Source organism: Anopheles gambiae, chromosome 2 (genome assembly GCF_943734735.2).
Source record: "Anopheles gambiae chromosome 2, idAnoGambNW_F1_1, whole genome shotgun sequence".
Lineage (NCBI taxonomy): Eukaryota > Metazoa > Arthropoda > Insecta > Diptera > Culicidae > Anopheles > Anopheles gambiae.
The window spans coordinates 41,932,099-41,954,715 of NC_064601.1; the positions used below are offsets into that span (position 1 = coordinate 41,932,099).

At 42.9% G+C, this 22,617-nt stretch overlaps 1 protein-coding gene across 17 annotated transcripts in view; it reads left to right on the forward strand.

Moving 5' to 3' along the window:
- Positions 1-22,617, forward strand: part of LOC1271468 (RIMS-binding protein 2) — a 90,245-nt gene that overhangs the window by 35,477 nt on the left and 32,151 nt on the right. For 12 of the 17 annotated variants that reach the window (XM_061650536.1, XM_061650537.1, XM_061650530.1 and 9 more), the window contains 7 exons: positions 5,353-5,451; positions 11,014-11,556; positions 12,964-13,458; positions 19,893-20,433; positions 20,535-20,652; positions 20,733-20,884; positions 20,971-21,162. In XM_061650536.1, the coding sequence (XP_061506520.1) occupies positions 5,353-5,451; positions 11,014-11,556; positions 12,964-13,458; positions 19,893-20,433; positions 20,535-20,652; positions 20,733-20,884; positions 20,971-21,162 (2,140 nt within the window). The remainder of the gene's footprint in view (positions 1-5,352; positions 5,452-11,013; positions 11,557-12,963; positions 13,459-19,892; positions 20,434-20,534; positions 20,653-20,732; positions 20,885-20,970; positions 21,163-22,617) is intronic. The other 5 variants (XM_061650539.1, XM_061650538.1, XM_061650540.1 and 2 more) reach the window with 3 other exon arrangements.

Consider the following 22,617-nt stretch of genomic DNA (forward strand, 5'->3'; position numbering starts at 1 on the left):
GGATGGATTTTCTTTGCGGCGTTTTCCTATTCACTCTCCCGCAACTCTCTCGCATCAAACCCCAAACAATGTGCCCTATTTTTGACCTATCTCTTCTGCTCCTGCATCCCGGGTGCAAAGGAACGGGCACCGGGATCGACCCGTGCACAGGGATGAGTATAGTCTGCCAGCATAAAAAATGGCTTGACTTTTTCGGGACCAGTCAAACGTAAGACGTTATGAGCCGGGTAACAACTGATGGCTTAATAGATTACCATAAAGCGCGTTTAATGGTTATGGAAGATTCGACGGAGGGCTTTCCCGATCGTAAGCGGAACCGTTAATCGAGTCGAAGGTGAAGTTGATTCGATGGAAAATCAATAATTTTTGGGACATTCTATGCCGGGGGCCACACAGCGTACAGTGCGGCCTGATGCAAAAGCCCAAATGATGTGAGGCGAGTATACGAATAATGTAGGTCGTCGAGATTTGATGTTTTTAGAATATTGAAGAATAGAACGATGCCCATAATTATACACCAGCAGCGCGAATAATTATACATCAGCGATTTAAATATGTATACGATCTAAATTATTGAACGGAAAAAGCTGTCCCACGATTGCTCTCGCCGGCTCTTTCATACCATCTTGAAAATAGCTCAACACCTGTAATACGAAATGGCTGCGGCGGTGACGCCAGGATAGTAACATTCTAAGGAAAAATAATGTATTCTAACATCTTCTTAAAACTTGTTCAAACCAACTTTTTCGAGTTTCGCAACAAGATTGCAATGCAAAGCCACCACCACAGTGGCTCTTTCTTTCGAACTAAACGTTTGGGTTCTGTTCTTCCCTTGTTCGTTGTTTGCAACAGCGAAGCACGTTTTGTAGTAGCAGGACGCTGGAAAACTTTTGCACAGGAGAACAACACGAGCTGCCAAAAATAGCAGCCTCGAAAAACAAGCACACCGTGCTTTCTACCACTCACCCAACGCTGCCCGATTCAATTACGCTGGCCGAAGTTCATCTCTTTCGCCCGGCAAACGGTGCTTGTTCACTAAGATAACAAAAAAAACATAAACCCTCTCGCTCGAATGTAAGCGTGTGTGTTTGTGTCTCTCTGTGTATGTGTGTGTGTGTGTCCTGCTAACGAAAAGTTGCCCAGTAACAACGACACACTGCTACAGCACGGGGAAACAATAAATGGAACCCGCGTGATTCGCTCGGCAGAAACTTTCGCCACGCTTGCAAGCGGTTCGAGCTAACCAGTCCGGGAAATAGAAAAAAAAAACTGGAACCTACTCGGCGTCGGAAGCTGATTGTACGATAAATCAGATCAACGCAAAGCCAGATTGTATGCGCGAATTTGATCACCGGTAGGCTGAGACACACGCTCTACACCAAACACTAGAACCGTGTGCTTGCGTCAAGAAAATCGATACCCAATGGCCAAGATAATGGGTGTGCTCCAGTTGGTATCGTCACCCCTTCCCGCATTGTATCAGACACAGTCGGGGGGAGAGAAACAGTGCCAAAGACGGATAATCACCCGTTCCGCTTTCGTACCTAATAAAGCATTTCGCTCCGACACGGTAAAGTGCAAAATTGCTTCCTCCTGTCCACCATTATTCCGTTCTGAGTTTCCTCCCGTCCTGCCGCTCGCTTTCCGTCTTCATTTATCTCTCGTTCGATAGAGGGTACTATCTTTAGCAGCACCGAACAAGGCCGATCTACTACAGCGACTTTGCGCCAACACATTGTACGATGCGTTCTGCACTTCTCGTGTCAAAAGCAGACACGTGGAAGGACGTGTCTCCGGTACAGCACGGAAAGGATACCCTTTTGCGTTATATTTATTTTTCCTTTTTTTGTTTCCTGCTGTACCATCGATCTCTACCGTTCCGCAATGGCATTTGATGAATTCTACCGGGCTGGACATCGGTCTATCGGAGGGACGCGGCAAGTGTTTGGAGATGTCGATCAACCATCGATGTCAAGGGCTTTAAATAACTGTGCTATTAATAAACCGGAGAAGCTGGGGAACTGCACCACATTTCATGTAATTGTCCATTTTCACGCTTCTTTTGTTCTTCATAATGCTCAGCAAAAAAGTCGATATCCCAGTCCCAGTCGATATCCACAATCGTGAGTGCAAAGAGATTATTCGAATAAGCACATTGTGTAGTAAAATGAACTGCAAGCGCATTTGATAGTCTTATGGTTGCTTGGCGAAAATGTGCATCTTATACAACCTATCTACAATTAATTGTTGACATACTGGCTGGCACATGTCACTTTGAGCTGTTCGTTAAACGCCTTGTGAAATTTTCTTCTTTTTCATTCAAGTCATGAAAAAGTTTGATTGCGATCTCGTTAAACAATAGTAACATGCATTTCTCTACAATACATGCGTTCCAGAGTCATATCACAAAAGAGCCATGTCTCTCGTACTCCGCATTGTGATTAGACATGAAAACTGTCAACCAACGGTTTACTGTACAAACGAGGCAAACAAATATCTATGAGGATTTAAAATGCATGTCTCATCCCACACATCGCACCGAAACCTAGCTATTATTTCGTACAACCTACGCCAGCTGGCTGCTGTTGCGAAAGCTCTCTTGCCTTATCGCACGATTCTCACTCCCAACCAAACATTCCAGCGTGACGGTACGAAATTGCTGCTTTCATTAATGGGACACAATTTATCCATTATTAGACACCGACCCAGACCAATGCACAACAAGCCCAGACATGTGGTCGCTACAGCATTTCACCCTTCACCGTACGTGATATTACGAAATGGGAATGGGAAAGTTTTGCAAAACCGGGCTTATATGAGCGTAAGCGTTATTACCTTGTGCCATTCGATATTACGCTCATAAAGGGAAGATTTGGTGACAGCTAGTCTTGTACGTTGGCGCTATCATTTGCTCGTCCTGTGGTTGCTATCGATGCTTTTTTCGGGTCACCTCTAGGAAAGTCGTAGCGTAATGAACGTGAAAATGGCATCAGACCGATATGCATTGCCACTTTAATGCTTACCATCGCATCTATGAAGGACAAGAACGAGATATAGGGTGTAATGCTCCGCTTTCTTCCCATATCCAATTTCGATAATGCCTCGGTTGAGAACTTTTGCCAGATGCATGCTGTGACTTTTGACGTTCTTGAATAAAAATTAAAAATAAAGTTAAAAATTAGCTCCCAATGGAGCAAGGACACTGTCCACCAACTGCTCACCGTTTGTCCATATACAAAGGAAAACTAGACTCTTCCCCATGTACCCGTAAGTATGCGTTTTATTTTCGTTGAAATAGTTTCCCCTTTTTACATTCAGAATAGATCTCTAGATGAAAAAATCAATAAAAAAACCTTTTATGCACGATATTTTATTCAAAGTGTTACTGCTCCAAGTTTAAATACAAGTTTAAATTACTTACTATATTATCCTTAACATGCATGCCTTATAGTTCCGATCAAACCCCACCATTCGCTCTCTCTCTTTGTCTCTTTCTCTTTCCCTCTCTATATCATTATTTATCTATCTCACTAAGCCACTTCGTCCCGTTGATATCATTTAGAACAAAGCTAACCCAGCGTGTAGCAGATATACAAACTCTTGAGTCACTGTTATCATGCTATCATGATGGCGCGTCACTTTGCCTTCTGATTCGGTGCCGATGCCACATTATCGCTGATTTCGATGCTTACGGGCACAATCTTCACAATCACTCATTACCAGACACATTCCAGCCTCCAGGCATAACTACTAACTCGGGCATTCATAACCACACCGCCCTTTGCAAGGCCGATCTGACATGACCTTATCCTTCCAAAAGCTACTTCGTCATTCATGAAAGCTACTGCTGGATACCTCTGCAACATGAAACAAAGCCACATAAGCCTTGTTTTTCTGATCACAAAGTAAGAACAACGCCTATTGACACGCCGTTATGTGTTTTATGAAACATGAATCCCATTCCGGGAGAACGCTGATAGCTTAAGATACTCGTTGCTGCTCAAAGAAAGTGAAAACTAGCTCGAGGAAGTGCCGCAGCTCAACAACAACAAGTAAAAACGTTACACAAGCCTAGAATAACCTTGAGATCACTCATTTGCGTTGACGTTTTGTCATTGAAGCTAGCTAAGCATTATCTATGAATCAGGATATTAGCCACTCAGACCGTTACGCCCCATTCGGTTATTCTTGATACGCTCGAGATAACGATTTCCCATTGACGTGCAATAAGTGGACACCTTTGTTATCGTCACAGCCAAAACTATGGATATAAAAAATGGAATATTTACGTAGAAAAAATTATACCGAAAAAAAGGGTAGAAGGAAACTAATAACTAACCAATCATTTCCTCACTTTTACCTCATCTCATCTTTTTCTTCAACGAGCTTCAATATTATTCCTTGAAGAGTAGATTTATGGTTTTCATTGTATTTGATTATCAATATGACTCAGAATGACAAAGAAATAAAAAGCGTTAAATCTGAAGCAATTTTGTTTTTCGTGTTTAATCAACTTTATCCGAGCAATGCGAATAATAAGTGGTTCAACTATATGTTAGTCATATACCACATTTAATGAAAGGGAGAGGTCTTGGAAAAGTTTAAATAAAAAACAAAATGAAATTTAAAGATGATGGTAATTGCTTTCAAACAGAGTGCAATCATCTATCCCCTCATTGGCAAACTTTAATTGGAATGAGGAATTTCTGCTTTAATACTTGATTCTGACCTCATTATTTGAAGCATGTTTTCCTCTTCATTTGGAGCTTTTCCAATTTTCGACACTCCCGTCCTAATGCGTGGCCAACTTGCAGCCTCATTAATACCTGCTTTCATTCGTTTCATTTGTATTCTTTTCGTTTCTATGTTTTCATTAGTGCACAAAAGGAAAAATTTTTGATTCATGTTATCCACATTCCCAGAGCTGCTAGCTGTCCCATTTTTCAATTTCCAATTGTTCTGAAGTGCGTTTGATTTTTTACACTTGAGCAAAACTTCCATAAGTTGATCACCACTTCAAATACGAATGTAATACGTCGATCAACAACGACTTCAAAATGATTGCATAAATAATGCTTGCATACCAGCCAACAACACAAGGAGTATTATGTACAATTTCTACCTCGCGGTACAACACGCATGAGCTCATCATCTTTTCCACGCCGTCTGAGAAAGATACCGACAACGAATGGCATCCGCCTTTTTACTTACGCCTATCCCAACCACATCGTCCTGATTGATGGGCAAACCTTTGGCTCGAAAGCTCTTGCGGCACCGTAACTTCATCAATCTTGCATCTCATCAATTCACACCGTTTCTCATTGATTCTCTCTTCACACGCTCCATTTACAGGAAGCTCTGGCACAGCTTAGAGGTATGTCGTCCGGCATGGGTAGGATAAGTGAACCGATAGAAACGTTGCAGTCCAGAGCCCGCGAGTTGGAGAAGAAGGTCTGTGTTAACAAATTTTCTATACTTATCTCACTCAAACAAATAAACAAGCAAACAAACAAACCAAACATGCAATCTAACACTCCAACACACAGATACATGCTCTCTTTTTCTCTATCCTTCCCCCATAAACCGTCGCACCACAAACATATCAACAAACAAACGAAACCCCACATCCATCTCAAAACCCAGCCAAATGCAATTACTTAAGTTCCCTCTCTTACGAACTGTGTGTAAAATATTAACTTCACACCGATCAGTCCTTTTATCGATACAGCATAAAAACTTAAAAACTACAATATCAGCTCCAAAAATGGAGTTACTCTACATATTGAACCAAACATCACTATCAAAGAGCTTTTGTAAATTTAACTTCTATAGGACACATCATAGCCACACATATCAACACGTATTACAACTACTACTATGAATTGTACTACTACTACTAATACTTCATACTTTCGCATTTTCGTACGCTTACTCTTCATACTAATTCTACACCATCTCTTGTCGACCGTGTAGCTTTGTTTGATAATTATTTTAGAATAGATATTTAAGTATTTCGGTATGCTGGATCGTTTGTTTACTTGTAATTTCCAGTGCTTTAGCTTTTGTATTCTTTCATCTTTAAAGTAGCTTAAAGTTTTTTTTCTTACGTATACAAATATACAAATTGTAATTTTTCTTCTCTAGAGCTTTTAAGTTTGTTGTTTGCTTCGGGCAACTGATCCTTTCATCATCGTTTCATGTTTTTCTTGTCGTGTTGTACTGTATTGTTGCGTATGTCTTCGTTCGTTGGTTTGCTTTGATCAGTATGGATTTGTGTTTGTAGAATGTCATGTCATGTAGAGTGCGTACGGGATGAATGTGTTTCTGTCTAGTTCATTTTGTTATAATTGAAAATTCAAAACAAACCTCAACGCATCGCGGCCATACGGAATACTATTTTGTCCAAAGTATGGTTCGTTTGTGAGCCTAGAAAAACTTGCTACCACATCGAGCTTTTACCTGGGATTGCATGAGTTTAGCAAAAACCAATAACTAAGCGTACTCGTTGATGAGTGGATTTAATTGTGTGTACATGGTAAGCACCTGGTCCGGTTTGTGGAAGGGTAGGTAGTTGTTACAAAACGATACAAGTCTAGACCAGAGTATCGTTCCACGGTTAAAGCACCGTCAAATGTCAACGCCAACATTCAGCTTCGACCTTCAGCATCCTCGTGCAATGACGCTGGGTAGGTTCGCTAACTGCGAAACCCTGCCTGTGCTCAATACACTTCTACCTGATTAACAGCCAGACATGGAGTCAAGGACGATGAAAGTAGAAACTTATTTGCCCCAACGGGTGTGTGTATGTGTGTGAGTGCTTGCGCCTATGGTGGAAAGTAAAGTGAGAATAGCAGAGGGACCGGGGGATGATAACTTTCTTACCTTAACCGTTACCGGAAACACCACGTGGCACAAAACTAGCGACAGGAAAGCCGTTGGCAAACAAACAGCGCAACGTAATCATCATTACCATCGCCATCATCGCTGGCGTCATCGTCAACGTTCCGGAAACGAGCAGAAATGGTCGGCGCTCAGCGAACCGATGGCACACTCGACCTCCGTCTCCTCTACCGCCAAATTGTGTAGGTTCGTTCATTTTTCATTACACAAAAATGACGAAGTAATTAGCAAGTTCTTGGCACACGGTTCCACCGTCGGGAGGGAGGTAGGATAGCGCGCGGAAAGGAACCACTCGCCGTGCTAATCGGAACATTTTGTTGGCAACGGCCAACCACGCCCGGTTTATCAGCAGCTTGTTATGCAATTAAAAGTGATAAATTACGGACAAACCTCAACAATTTTTTAAACACGTTGGTTTGCAGGCCAGAATGGCAGGCTGCATGGGACAGGGGCGAGATGTTGCAGGAGCAGACCTTAGTTTACTCAGTGCCCCACCTGAGCTAGGCTTGAGAGGTTACAATTTTTCATCGTTCACCGCTCGCCAGCTTTTGCTCGGTAGCGAACGTCATTTTCGGAGTTTCCGCTCCAGTTTCTAGCCGACGGAGCAGAAACGGAGCGTTTGGAAAAACAGATGAGTGAGAGGAACATGGTAAAACATTACATTCACTTCTTCCTTAGAAGATGGCCGAAGCGAATGATAAATATAAGAGGGCCAATGAAGTCGGATGTATTTAAAGAAAACAGAGCAGCTGTTTTTTCTTCTTCTGGTAATATGCATCCTTTCAATATGTATTAAGTATTTTGATATGTAGTTAAAGGGCTTATCCAGCAATCCTCAAATCCAGAAAATGAGTGGTTTGGTAATGTAATGTAAAGATTCAAAGAGTGTCATAAACAAAAAAACACAATAAGAAGCAACACCATAAACAGCATAATTTATATAGTATAATTAAACTCTTTACTTCATAAAGCTGCTTCAAATCATTAAATATTTTCATAACATTAAACTTCATTGGAACTTAATTTAGTCTACGTCCTTGGGCCGATAACAAACTACCGTTATTATCCGACAGACGCGATTATTCACATCTAAAGCTGTGTCTTATCTTACCTTTTTGAAGTTCTAGTTCAAACGTCCCTCTACCAACCATAAAGCAAAAAATATTTTACTTGCTTATTTTCTATTTCATTAAGTGAACCGTGGTAGTTTTTGAAAAAATCGTCCTCTTCTTTGCATCCCATCCCAAACCGGGGACAAATTTATGTTCCCACTCCTGCAGGCATTTGACCCCGTAAAGCTTTACACAATCCGTCCCAAATGCACCTTAACAGCTTGGAGCAGCGAACAGTATTTTACAAACCTCTCGCGAATCAACCGTCGTTCTTTGTGAGAAACCGATAAAACCATCAGACCCGTTGCTTCCCCAACCACCGGCAGAACGAACGATTGAACCTCGGCTTTGCGGGTGAAAGCAGTGCGCCGATTCGAAGCTACCATGCCTGGTAGCGAAACGTTCAAGCGAAGCAGCGACATTTGCCTCTTGACACCAGTCGCACACCGAGGAGTGAGATTTATGGCCGAAACGCAAGCGAGCTTACGTGGGCATGTCTGTTTTATTACCCCCAAAGTGGCTATTCAATTATGGAAGTCGCAGGAAAAGCCCAAACTGAGTAGAGAAGAAAATACATTAATTTAACTCTGACGAGCCCTCCGCTGTCCTGGCTTCTGCACAGCGTGCGATGTGATATCGATACAAGGAAGTTTGTCTTCAGAGACCTGAAGGTTTCAGGTACATTTTTCTTTTTGGTTTCCATGATAAATGCTTTCTTGCTCAATAAGTTTCAATTATAGTGAGCAAAAGAATAGTCGTTTCAAATATTGTTGTAATAAATGGCTGGAGACAATGCGAAGCCATGCTTTGCTTGGATGCGTGAATCTTCGCCACAATTAATTCGCAATGTATCGAATTATCAACCGCCGGCAAGCAACGATATCGTTGAGTAACCATCGCAAAGGAAAATAATTTTTAAATGACTTACAATCGATATGTTACACTGATTACTCAAACATACGAAAAACACAATTAATCATCAATTAGATTATATCAGTTAGGCTTCCAAAGATGTAAACTAGTCTTTTACACAACTTCAAAACAGTATTACCATAACACAAGCTAAAACATAGCTAAAACTAGCTTGGTTGGTCAATAGAAGTTTTAAGGTGTTTTATGGTTTGGTATAAAGCGACGCTGTATGTTGGATTACATGTTAATTGTCTTTTACAATATGTTGCTGTCAAACTTATTTACTATACGACACATACTTATGTTCTCCAAACATTATGGTCTAAAAGCAGTTGATACCCTCAAAACTTTCTAACGTTGTTAAAGTAAGAGAATTGAAAATCATGGATTTTTAAAATATTTTCTATTAATTCATAAAGATAGGTGCCAACTTTGTTTAAAATGTTTCATGACGCATGCAGATAAATAAATTAAAATCGAACGCAGAAATAAACGTGTTCTATATAGTAGAAGAAATTCCTATAAGATAATTTATACCTAATTGCTTCTAGTGAACGATTTCAATAATGATTATTCCTATGTTTGAATAATAGACAGTAAGATTGCTGTTAAGGGATATTTTTATTGTATACGCTGTAATTTTTACAGATAGTTACTTATAAATTCCAAACTAAATAACGTTAAAAATAAATCGCGGTAGACTGTCCTTATTCTGGGAATGATCATCTCTTTAAGTCAATCAAATGCGTTATGAACGCTAAAACGAGCAATTAATCCTAAATATCATCCTGAATAAAAACAAAAATTGAATCAATATTTCATTCTGGATAATTAGTTTATATATTTGTTAATATTTTTGCGTCGATACTTATAACAGTCGCTAAGTTAATTAAATAATTAATTAAATTGTTTGAGGTATTTGCGAATAGATTAAAAAATGGTTCAAAACTAAGGATACACTTCTAGGAATTTCTGCCGTTGTAGCTTGGGCATTAACAAGCTTTATCAAAACTTCCGACTTGAAGCATTTCTTATACTCGTTTTAATTGTCATCTTTCGTGTTATTTTTTGTAATGTTGTTTGTCTATAATTCTTTCCTATTTACTTCTTTCATTCCTTGCTTTAAAGAAACTTGGCTGTTTCTTTCGTAGACGTAGAGCTATACATGTGCGGAATAAACCGTTCGCTTTTTACTTTATTGCCGTTAAACGTACGTCTTTGTTCGTGCTTCCCATCCTAACTAAACATTATGTACGTCGAATGTGATGCCTATTCTTACACAATCCTACTGTACGTGAAATCTTCTGATCTGATTGTGTTTGTGCATTTACGTGGTATAATTAGGTAATTGTTTCTTCCATTGTGCTGCCAGCTATTAGTAAATCGTGTAGTTACGGTTATCTTCTCCCGTATTTGTGTGCTGCTCTGTTTTAAGCTTCTCTTTCCATTAAGCAAGTGCGCCTTTCTACTCACTATTTGTACAAGCCCAAACAGCAAAACAAAAAAAATAAAATAATATTTACACCTCTAAACTATTGTGCCCTTTGCGCTCTCTATTCGATATTGCGAAAAAATAATCTCTACACTGCCTGTAAACCCTGTTTTCAGTGCAAACGCGACTACAAACAGAACACACTCTTCTTTTTCGCCAACCTACTAAAACCTATCAAACTCCACAGTAGAAATACAACGTACCAAATGCAAAATAAATAAAAAAAACACATACAAAAAAGTAACAGCAACAGCAACAATGTATGCACAGCCACACCCCAAAAACAAACAAACACTCACACTCATACATCCCTATCCTACGTGTCCCTTCTTCTTTCCACTCCAATCGTTGGCTCATCATGAGCCAACGGTACCAACAACAACAACAACAACAACAACAACAACAAAGAATCAACCATAATTGTGTTCTATTTCTTTGCGTTACGCTGTCCCTTCGTATCCTCGTGGGTGGATTATGTGCTGCTGCTCTGCCCAAAATGATTGGCTCTATGTTGCCAAAAACAAAATCACAAACAAATACAACTTCAAAAACTACTACATTCGTCGCGGCACTGCAATGTTCCGATCAACATCACAGGCTGCGCTCGAAACAGTTCGGTGCGAGGAGCTACAGCTCGAACTATCAGCCGCGCTAAAATCACGACCAGGCCGTACGATCGGCTCTGGCGGCCCTGGTGGATCAAGCGGTACAATGCTGGGTGGCCTGAGCGATAGCATGACCGGAGTGCGGGGCACCATCGGCAATAGCTGCACCGCCGTCACCAATCCATCGTCAGCCAGTGCAACGCTCAACAGCATCGGTAGCAGTGCGTACGGGCACACGGCGAGCTCGGTCACGACCAACACTAGTGCTCTCGAGCGTTCGCTAGCGGCCTCGTATGGCGGTGGCACGTCTGTGGGCAGTGGATCCGGAAGCCGTGGCATCGACGGCATTGGCAGCAGTATCGGCCACAGCACAAGCATCGGCATGAGCAGCAGCAGTGGCATCGGGACCGGCAGCACGGGCAATACTGGCGGCAGTACCGTCACCTGGGCGCCCACACCGACCGGCCACCAGCAGGGGACCGAGATTGATAGAATAATGGCAAAGATCGAACAGGCACGTTTATCCATTGCTAATGTATGTGTGTTAAACTAGAGAACAAAACTCAAAACTGCATTCACGTATTCGGTTTCCGTTTTCTACTTTCTGTTTTTCTTTTGCTCATCATTGCTGCTCTCCGTTTCACTTTTTCGGTTTCAATTGTTTACTATTTGATTTATTCCTGTTTTGTTGTGTTTCGTTTTGTTTTCATTTTGAGCTTCAACTACCTAGGTTTACGTCTTTTTTAGTTCTAATGTACACGAATTGTCCCACTCCAAGGGATTCTGTGTTTGAATGTCCAGGTTCACGACGCTTTTTTTCTGGCGATTATTTTTTTCGTTTCGATTCCATTTGCTCTTTTACAATTTTTAAACCAACAACTCCGAACACCGAACCACCTCCGTAGCTTTTTATCGTTTCATTGAATCGGTGCTTCCAGTTGTTCAGGTTGTTTTGTATTGTTTGCTGTGTTATGTATGCTTTTGTTTGCTTTTTTTATTATTTTTACTTTATTGTCAGCTATTGGTCGTGTTTTCACGAGCAAAGAGAATCACTTTGCATTACATCGAATGGCAAGATTTTTTCTCTCACACTGTTTTCTCCTTCATAGGGAATATAACCGATTTTAGAATAGAACAATATTTTTAGAAAGTGGATGAATAGAATAGTACATTCTATAATTGTTTGTGTATCTTTCCTTGCTGTTATACTTTTTCAAAATAGTTTATAGAGGATACATTTTTAGTTTAGTTTTAGTGGTGGGTTTTTTAATTCTCATTTTGCCATTCAATTTGTTGAGACAAATGGCTTTATAAATTTTAAGAGTAATATTAAATTTTGACAAAAACAGTACGTTAGCATGAGTTGGTTCATAGGGAACTTATTGCCGTCCATTGTGTAATAAATTTATATTTTCATATATGTTATAAATCGATACAATATTTCATGATATACTTCTACTGTTATCAGTAAGTTGTTTGTAAATAGATTCAATAGAATAGTTTTGAAAACCTTAGAAAAGTTTAAAATATTCCGATTGTTAAAAAAAACATACCACCAGCAATGAAAAGAAGTTTCTCTCTCTTGTATTGATTTACATGCTTTGTTCTGCTTGACTTGTTAAGTGTGCCGTTTACTCTTTTTCTCATATATTTTTTTCACACCGTTAGTTTTAATTTCTCGCGTCTCAACATCCGTTATTCGTTCGTTCGTTGCAATGGTATAGAAGCAAAAGGAAGCCAAAGGCATGATCAAACCATAATTCTTCGTTTTGTTTTCGGTCCCTCGCAATGCTGGATGAAAATAAAACCAAGATCCTCGCCTCCTTTACCATCGACCGAAGCGTCAGTTGGAAGCGACCAGTCTGCGATCACGAACGCACCAGAACGGAACCCGGCAACTGGAATCCGACAACTGATATCCTGTCCTGATCGCTCATTTTAGGACAATCGCATACTGGCCGAGCTCGAGCATCCACGCACAACTGGACCGATCATGTCGTCGGCCCTCGGTACCGGCGGTCTCACGAGCGTTTCGACCAGCCTCGGCCTGTCCTCGCACCAGTCGCACCTACACCAGACGCCATCGAGCCTGGCATCGCAGATCTCTTCCTCGGCAATGCTGGGCGGTCTGTCCGGGCTGACCGGTGCCACTACCGGGCTCGGTATGAACTCGATCGGGCTAGGTGGTAGTGGCCCGGGTGCGGGTGCTGGTGTCAGCTCGGCCATGGCCGCCGGCATCAGCTCCATCACGGGCGGCGTCAGCTCGATGGGTGTAACGTCCAGCACCAGCAGCCACGCGTTGACGGACGGACAGTACAGTGGACTGACGTCCTCTACTGGCGGGAGCAGCACTAATCACTACTCGACCAACGCCAACGTTTCACCACTGCCAAGCCGGGCCAATCCAATGAGCACCACCATGCCACCCCTCTGCCAGGTGCTTTACACAAACTGTCTGTTGCTGTTTTGTTCCTTTTTTTTCTATGCCATGTTTCTCGCTCACCATAGTTCATCTCCATTAGCCCCTACCATAGTTCATCTTCACCTCAAACCTTCGTCATCTCATTGTACATGTTTTATATTCTTTTTACATCTTTTCATATGTTAAAACTGTAAAATATAGCTAGAGGGAATAATTGCAATGATTCCACAAGTGCCGTTTAAGTAAATGGAACATAACATCACTAAAATTGGGCGTGTCCTTGTAGTTGCAGTACGAAGTTCTAGGCTTCTCCATGGGAAATGTTGAACCACAAACTACTAGGCGTCTCCTTATTACTCAAACGATAGATAATGGGCTTCTCCTTCAAAAATGTCACACTACAAAAAGTGGCATAAACTTTATAGCGATAAGAAAACACTTACACTACACCTGATTCTCTTATCCTTCATTCCACCACACCCGTAACACGATAACCAGACTCACACATATCTTCACAACGGGGGTGTCCCTTTCTTTGATTGGCAAAATGGAGAGCATTGAAATCTAACCAGCAAATTGGAAAAAAGTGTCAGCTCATTCTAAATCTTCTAACTGCTCATCAAATTAAGCAGACAGTATGGTGCTGAAAACTTGGAAAACACATTCGACCGTCTATTTGCTGCTGTTCGTGCTCTAAAATGGCGCAGTAGTTGTGCGTGATCTCCGCCCTTATTTGCCTGTTACCGTACATTACCCATTTCGCTAAAATGTACCGACACTTACTGATCCGTAGCGTAGTCATGTTCTTCAATTAGCTACCATACATCATCTTTCGATTGCATGCCCTGTAGTTAACTAAACCAAGCCGTAGTTTTTTTCCCCCTGTAAGTACAGTACCACGTAGATCAAGGCACACAGTCAGATAATCCTTCCCATTGCATACCTTCTTTCCTTCGTGCATACCCACCAACTATCCCGACAGGGTTGTTGGGAGATCCCGCTTATGAATAATTCAGGGCGATCTACTTTTAAAGCATTTTATGTTTTATCTCTTGCGGTATTGTTTTGCAAACCGGTACAAGCCGTAAATTTTCGACCGCGTCCAACCGTCAAAAATGGTCGACCTAAAGTTTGTGCTCATGTGACCTTTTCACCACTTTTTGTTTATTACAAACATGTCTATAATTCGTGAGCGTGAGCGAGATGGATATTTTTATACGCATGTTCATCAAACTTATTCCAACATTCAAACGGAAGGAGGCTACTTTCTCCTTCGCACCCACAGTTTTGCGCTGACGTTCGTTCCGCTGATGGCCATTTTTCTTCGCCATTTACTTTCTGTTGGTTTTGTCGGATGGGAAGGAAAACCAACCAAACTCCACTGTTTCCCTTGATGCGACAAACAAACCGCTGCAGATGGATACGTTTAATAAGTACGAGCCGGCTTTCTCGTCCCGGCGCTGATGGGATGGCGTTTCGTCCCTTTGGCAAATCATAAACCTTGCTGAGTGAAAACTCATTTACGAAGCAGTCCGGCTGCCCACAATATTATTCCATCGGATGGCCGTTTTGCTGGTGAACCGCAAAGATGCGTCTCGCAAACACGGCCACAGCAAACAGACGCGCCTCTTGCTTTCAATTATGACGCAGATCTAATAAAATTGATTATAGAATAAAACCTCCCGAAGGACGGATGGTACGCGGCCGGGCTAGGAGGGTTGGGCTTTACATATAAATACACTTTCAGCCTCACGCTGAAGCGCAGAACCGACAAAAGTATCGTAAAAGCCGAAGGGTACGGTAGTGGGAGGTTCAGCTAAATGATGTTTCTTTTTTTTTCAGAATAAATCAGTCTGTTGAAAAATCTGACTCACTTTTGAACAGTTTGTTTCCATGTATTGCACATGGAATCGCACCAACGATTCGATCAGGGTACGGAGAAACTATCCTCTATAAAACACGATTTTAAACAGATTCAGATTATTTCAACTAAATAAGTAGCAAAATACTTCGAAAGGATCTCTTAAAGATTCGCTAAGTTATGATTTTCGTAAAAGTTGTCTTAACTGTGCTGAAGTGTTACAATTTTATCGATTTTCCCTAGCGCAAGAACACATTTCAACCAAGGCCGAAAATTAATCTTTCCTCCATTACATCTTTTCTGACAAGGTCTAAACTCATCATCCTTTTGTGCCCATTAGCTCCAACCAAAAAAACAAACACAGGACAGTAATCGTTCTTCCTACGCCTCTCGGGAAAGCTTCTTTCCGTTGAACCACAGTTGGAAGATAGGATGATGTAATAACCGCTTCCAGACGCCCACTGTGCGATACATTGTAATGATTTGTAATGCATGCCGACGCCATTTTGCCACATTTTCTGTACCACGACCTCAAACGGGTCCCGCTTTTCGAAGGCCACGGATGCGGCACGCATTTGGACAAGCAGCTTATTTGTAAGCAGCCTGAAACACTCCCCTCTTGCCAGCGTACGGGGTGCTGCGGGTGTGATAAAAATTGTTTGCTGTTGTTTGGTACGTCTCGAGCGCATTGATTTATACTGCCGCCCAACCCGGCTGGCTTGTTGATGTGGCACGCAATCACTGGAGCCATGGTGGCGCTAGCAAAAGTGACAAAAAATACTTCAAAACTGAAGCACTCTCACGCACCCATGCTAACAAAGGACACCTTCGTCGCGTGTGGAATGGTGCCTCGCACTGGCTAGTTGTAGGAACTTTCAATAAACTTTGCTAAAAAATAACCCTTTTTCGTGTATCTACTCTGTTCGGTTCGATTCCTGTCTATTCCAATTCAAAAGGATTTGAAAGTTCGCTTCGAGTTCATGTATTCCTTGGGGATATTAATTCCATGCTCGCTTCTTAGTGCAAGCTGCTCCCGACTGGTCAAACCCCAAGAAATCCCATAACCGTTGAGGAAAATGTATTCTTTGCTCCCAGTCACCAATCACCCTCCTGCCATGTATCTGCAAATGAAAACATCCCATGCAAGCTGTTTTTCGACCCTTGTAAACCAATGTGTGTGTGTGTGTGTGTTTTGCAACACACCAAATAATGCATCACGTTATCACGCTGGTCCACCTTGGACGCCACCTATCGCTCGATGGGACTAGCATTCGTTTCATAAATGTTGGATTTATTATCCTTTTGTCTGCGGGTTGAGTGTTTGGGTGTACGTTTGCAACCCTTTTCTCTGCTCACATTGACCCGTCCTCACGGTAGTTCAGACTTCAGAATCCAAATGGGTTTTGTCCATCCGTTCAAATGGTGAAGTGTGCGCTCCTGTGCAAACAGTCTGATGCTTTAATTTTCCTGCAGGTTTTAAACTTTAAACACCAAGAGAGCAACGGCCAGTTTACATGTAAATTGAGGTTAGGGGAACCATTTCGGGTTATTAAATCCTCCAGAAACCCTTCGGACGATTAGGGCCCACTCGTCCATGATATCCACGGCAGTTAATGAGCCGCTGATTGCTATAAAGATTTCACACCGGTACCAGCTTAAGATTTTAATGGTTGCTGGTTATAGCTTTTTGACAAGCCATTTGAAACCGATGGACACCAGCCCTTGCGAGTGCAGGAACTGTTGAAGCTCGTGTGTGAAGACGTTTTTAGTGAAAGAAAAGTTATCTGGCATTGCAAATCTGTTAACTGATTACAAACGCTACACTTTAAAAAAGCTATTCATTGAAATATTTCATGAAAAAGATGCAACAAATACTTGATTTAAACATTTCGTCCTACAAATACTTCAATAATTATCTTCAAAATATTTCCAAACTCCATCAAGGCAACACATTTAACTGCAGCACCAAAGTAAATATTTCCGTGAATAAGTTTCTCACTGTTTAAGTGAAATGAAAAAAAAAAGTTGTTCTATGGTGTACATGAATTTTCCGATACAGCATGGTTTATTGTAACCCACTACACTGAAACATACGTATGCGCATCGCATCAATATGCGAATGTCCTTGCACTGTGTACACACTCTCACATCCGCACAGATACATATGAGCCCCAATAAAGTGTCCCATAGTGTTGCTGGTCGTAGTTCACGATAGGTTTTATCCTACAGATATACACACACACATATGCTTATATAAACCAGTGATGATGCCAACACATACCACACAAAGCTTTATGACGCACTTTAGATCTGCATACTGTTGGCTGGCAGATGTTGTTGGTCCGTATAGGGTTGCTCTTCTCCCTCTCCGAAGCTTCACCATCCTTTAGCCCAATCTCACGAACCTTCCAAACCGTGTCGGTTTCTGGGCGATAAAAGCACACGATTTTAAACACGATTTTTATTCCGCTTCAAATCGACCACCACGTCCAGTCCAGTTCGAGTGCCGCGAGTGTTCGGGCCGGGCCACGCTGCCGAAAACTTTGCACGCACCACAAAATCACTCTCACACAGCCACACACACACACACTCAAAACGGGTTGTGCTAAGCGTGGTGGGAGCATTTTGTGACTGTCGCCTTGCCGTGGACGAACATTTAATTAACCGTACCTCGGTGCCGGGGACTTTGGAGGTGCTTCAATTCCTGCAGCCTACCGGTGCCACCGAGCGGATACACTGCCGTTTCGTGTTTGTGCTGCTGTGCGTATGCTTGCCTTTCTTGTGTACCGAGCGTGTGTGAAAATGGGGTGATGATTGTGATGAGTTTTCGCTCCTTTCCACCCTCGCTCATGGTTGAGGGTGGCTGCCTCTCCCTGTGTCTGGTCTGGTGAGGAAATTGTCTGATTTTCTGGTGTGTAGTGTGCCGACGACAGGCAAACACAACGGGCAGCCAGTCTGGCCTGAGCAGGAGGAAGAAGGGGTAAAGTGCGTGATGAGCCACCCGGTGTAGGCACACGCACAAAGCACATTCCGTCAAATATTTGCTTAACAAATATTTCATCCTGAACCGTGTCGATTTAAGCCGAGGCGCAGTAAGTTTAGCGTGTCGAATGTGTCGAAATAACAATCGTGTGATTTCACGTCTTACGCGGCTGTAGCAGCTTGTGCCGTTGCTTACCCTCTCGGTACGATGTTTATTTGCCTTCAAACGGGATTTGTAAAGCTTGCGGTCTTGTTAGAAGTGTATTGAATTCAAACAGAGATTTGGATGGCGTCGTCCAAAAAGAGTGCATTACAATTGCCGGCATTGTCTTACAGGATCAGGAAAAAGGTGCCTTTTTTATATTTTTAAGTTCATTATTGACTTTTGACATAAACCTATTTCTTTCGTAAAATAGGAAGACAATATTTACAATAAAATAGTATATAACAACATTTAGCTCATGCATACAAACCCAGAAACGCCACAAAACATGGAATTCCATTATGAATTTATGTTTGAAATAATCACCGGCTACACGGGACGGCCATAAGAATGCTAACCAGCTTACCATTGATACTCATCTTCGCCGACCGAGCTTTGGTGTTCGGAATTTTTAATGTCGAGCCGTATGAGAATCGTACCTCAATTACATTACGCAGTCACATAAATACACACACACACACACGAAGTGGAAGCTGCAGCTACTCTTGCCCATCGGAAGACAAACACTACGCAGAAAAGAGTGCCAAGCGAGACAAACCGTGTGGCAAACACTTTGAGAGGTTGAATCGGTTGCGTCTGACTCAACCAATTCGGGAGCGTTCTTTCTTCGGCGGGAGCACCCACCAGTCGCCCATTACCATATTCATGACAATTTTTCCATCCTCATTTGAATTCAGCCCATTCGGGCTGGCCGGTAAATGGCCGACCGTTTTTGGGGCCCTGCACGGTGTGGCTGCGGCGTTCTTCATGCATTCTTCATTCTTTTCTCTGCTCCACCAAAGCCACGGTACGGTTTTCCGGGACCCGTGTGCTAAGAAAACGAACCAAGAAGCAAGTGAGGATCGTTGTTGGCCCGTCATCAGCATCCAGTGCGTCGGGGAATTTGTAGTTTGTGATAGTTTACTAAGATGAGGGTATTATTGTTTCATCCTTTCATTCTCTTGTTTTGTTTTTCTTTCTTGGTTCTCACTCCACAATTCCATTTCATTCATTTCATCGCACAAACCACCCTACATCTTGCTCTAAACCGTATCTCGTACAATCATCATCATAGCGCAGCAGCACGAGCAGCGTGTATGTCGCATACGCGTATCAAAATGCCCGACAAAATTGTCCGCATTGAAGTGCACGTACACGGGCACGCTTGCTGGCATACCGTGGTCTTCCCCTTTCCCAGAGCCAACGCAAGGCGACGCCTCAACAACAAAAAAAGCCATTGCGTCGTCGTCTGCGCTACTAGTACCGTTTGCCTACTGTCACCAGCGTATGTATCTGACGTTCTTCTTTGTCTCGTTTCTTCTTCTTCTCCTTCTTCTTCTTCGCGCACTTTCCATCGGCGCTGCGCCCAATTGTGTTCCGCATTGCTTGCCGCCGTCTGCGTAGAGTACGACCATGCCCGTCCTGTCGCTACACAACACGCACTCGATACCGTCGGGTTCGGCTAGCTACACGCTCGGGCTGAGCGTGGCTCCGGTCGCCTCGTCGTACACCTTCCCGACGCACTCGGCCACCACCGGCGGGCTGGCGAGCGTGCTCGGCACCACGTCCGGCGTCACCGGGGCAGGCGTGTCCGGGCTGAGCGGGCTGGGCAGCGGGCTGGGGACGGGCGCCGGGCTCAATCTTACCTCCACCAATCCGCTCACAAGCACGCTCGGCACGAACCTGACCAACTACAACACCAGCTCGTCCTACTCGACCTACACGAACCCGCTGCTGAGCGGTACCGGCGGCATCAGCTCGAAGCTCAACATGAAGCCGCTGGACGAGCTGGATCTGCTGACGCGCTACGGCCAGCGTGGCGGCACACCCTGCTCACCCATTCCGCCCGCCAACTGGGGCCTAGATAGCTATACTGGAATCGATGGCGTTAATCCTGCCTTCATGCACACCCAGAACCGATCACTCATCGGTATGGAACTGGAAGGTAAGCGTACGGCTGCCGGGTTGCTGCCATTTATGACGAAACGCTGTACTTCTGTCTCATTCTCACTCTATCTCTCTCTCTCCTTCTCTCTTTTGCTGCAGCACGATCCCACGGTTTGACTCTGAACGGTACCGGAGAACCTCAGGTGGACATGCTGGACATTCCGGGCAAGGGACGGTGCTGTGTGTTTATAGCACGTTTTTCCTACGATCCACCCGAGTAAGTACCGGGTTTGAAGCAGGCTGGCGAAATAGCTCGATTGGCTTAGTACATTGCTTAATTTGCGCTTTCCTCTTCAGCGTGGAAGGTTCCGAGGGTGAGTTGGCACTGTGCGCGGGCGATTACTTGCTAGTTTGGGGCAACGGTGAACCGCAGGGTGGGTATTTCGATGCGGAGCTGCTGGATGGTCGCCGAGGTCTCGTGCCTGCCTCGTTCGTGCAGAGATTAGTAGGTAAGTGTTGGGCGTGTAGTTTGCACCATCAGGCCACATTCGATCCTCGCTACTGGCTAACTAAACTGTCCCATCCTGCCTTAAAGGTGATGATCTGCTAGAGTTCCATCAGGCGGTCGTGTCGACGTTACGCGATGCGGACGATGCCCCGATCCCGCTCGATCCGGCCCCACGGCCCTCGAGCAATCCGCTCATACCGCACACATCGGAAGACCTGGCCCGGATCAGCGAAACTCATACCGACCTAGGTCAGGATTTGGACGACGAAGCCGACACAGGTAGGTTACCCTGCTACCACACCTCTCACCGCTTTACCAGCCACAATGGAACGGCAAAGATTTCCCAACCTCTCCCTGGCGAGATATCTTTTCTATGGTTCCACCTTTCCGAAGTTATTTTCTGTCCTGTTATGCTCCTCCTCTACGATCTATACTGAGCACCTTCTAAACTCTGCACTACGTATGTCTAAGGAATCTACTTCCTCTACTTCTTTATCGTGTCCCTCTTTCTCTTTGTATGTGTGTGTGTGTGTGTACACTACATCGTATGCTGTGTGTCCTCTATGTAGAAACATTCTCTGTACGAAACGAACCTACATACACGATCAAAGTAGAATGCTTGTTCAACAAACTCAAATGAAACACATTCCATGGAACGAGGTACCCTTTCCGTCCCACTAACACTAACACCCCCTAACAGCACACACTGTTTGAGTTGGCACAGAAAAAACCCAAAAACGATCTCCCGTGTGTTTCAAGGACAAGGGAAAAAAAACAACTAAGCTTTGCTGCAGCAAACAAACTTTTCCCCACCAGCAAACAAACGCAGTAGAACATACAGCACAAAAACGACAGCAAATACACACACCGTAAACCGTTTGCCCAACAGGCGAATGATGCATTGGTAGCTCTGGTCTTCGGAGCTACGAACCAAAAGTGAATGTTGTAAAAAGATGACAAAGCATGTCATATCAAACGACCAATTTTTGAGTGACCGATCGGTCACAATTTTGGTTCACAATAAGCATTAACTCTTAACAAAATTATGTTAGTTATCTGGTAAAATTAAGATAAGCGTAAAAAAATCTAGCTATGTACTCGAATAGAGAATCAATAAATGGTGCATATTAAAGAATGACTGTTACCTGCTCAACAAATAACTTATCGGTTAACTCACTCCAAATGTATTACAAAGTTTAACGAAGTCTCAGTCTATAAAGGTTTCTTATGGCGCTTCCTCTATAAGATTGGACGCAAAACATTTTTTTACTGTTTTGTAAAGGTTTTGTAACGTCCTACCTTTACCTTCTCCCTTTTTCAGCATTCTTTGTGCTTATCGTCCACGTGTCTTTTTTGTGGTATTTTTCTCAGCGAGATCAAAGCATTGACATTATGTAGGAATTCCACTTTTTCCTTGCATTGTACATTAAAAATGTTTTTCTTTGTATGAACATTATGTTTTAACATGATTGGGCTAGCAAATCTGCTAGCATACTAATGCAAACCTAAAAAAAAGATCAGATCAGATTGAATTGAAAATTCAAATTTATCGTTGTGCTAATAAATAAATTAGTTATGTTTATAATAATTTGTGTACATAACAATGTATAAAATAATTCAAAAAGAGAATTCAGACTTCAGTCCATTTTTGTCTGATCAACTTTTCACAAGAAACTATACAACATTTGGCTACTTTCCAGCAAACAGCAGAGCTGTTGTTCGGAAAACCCGAGA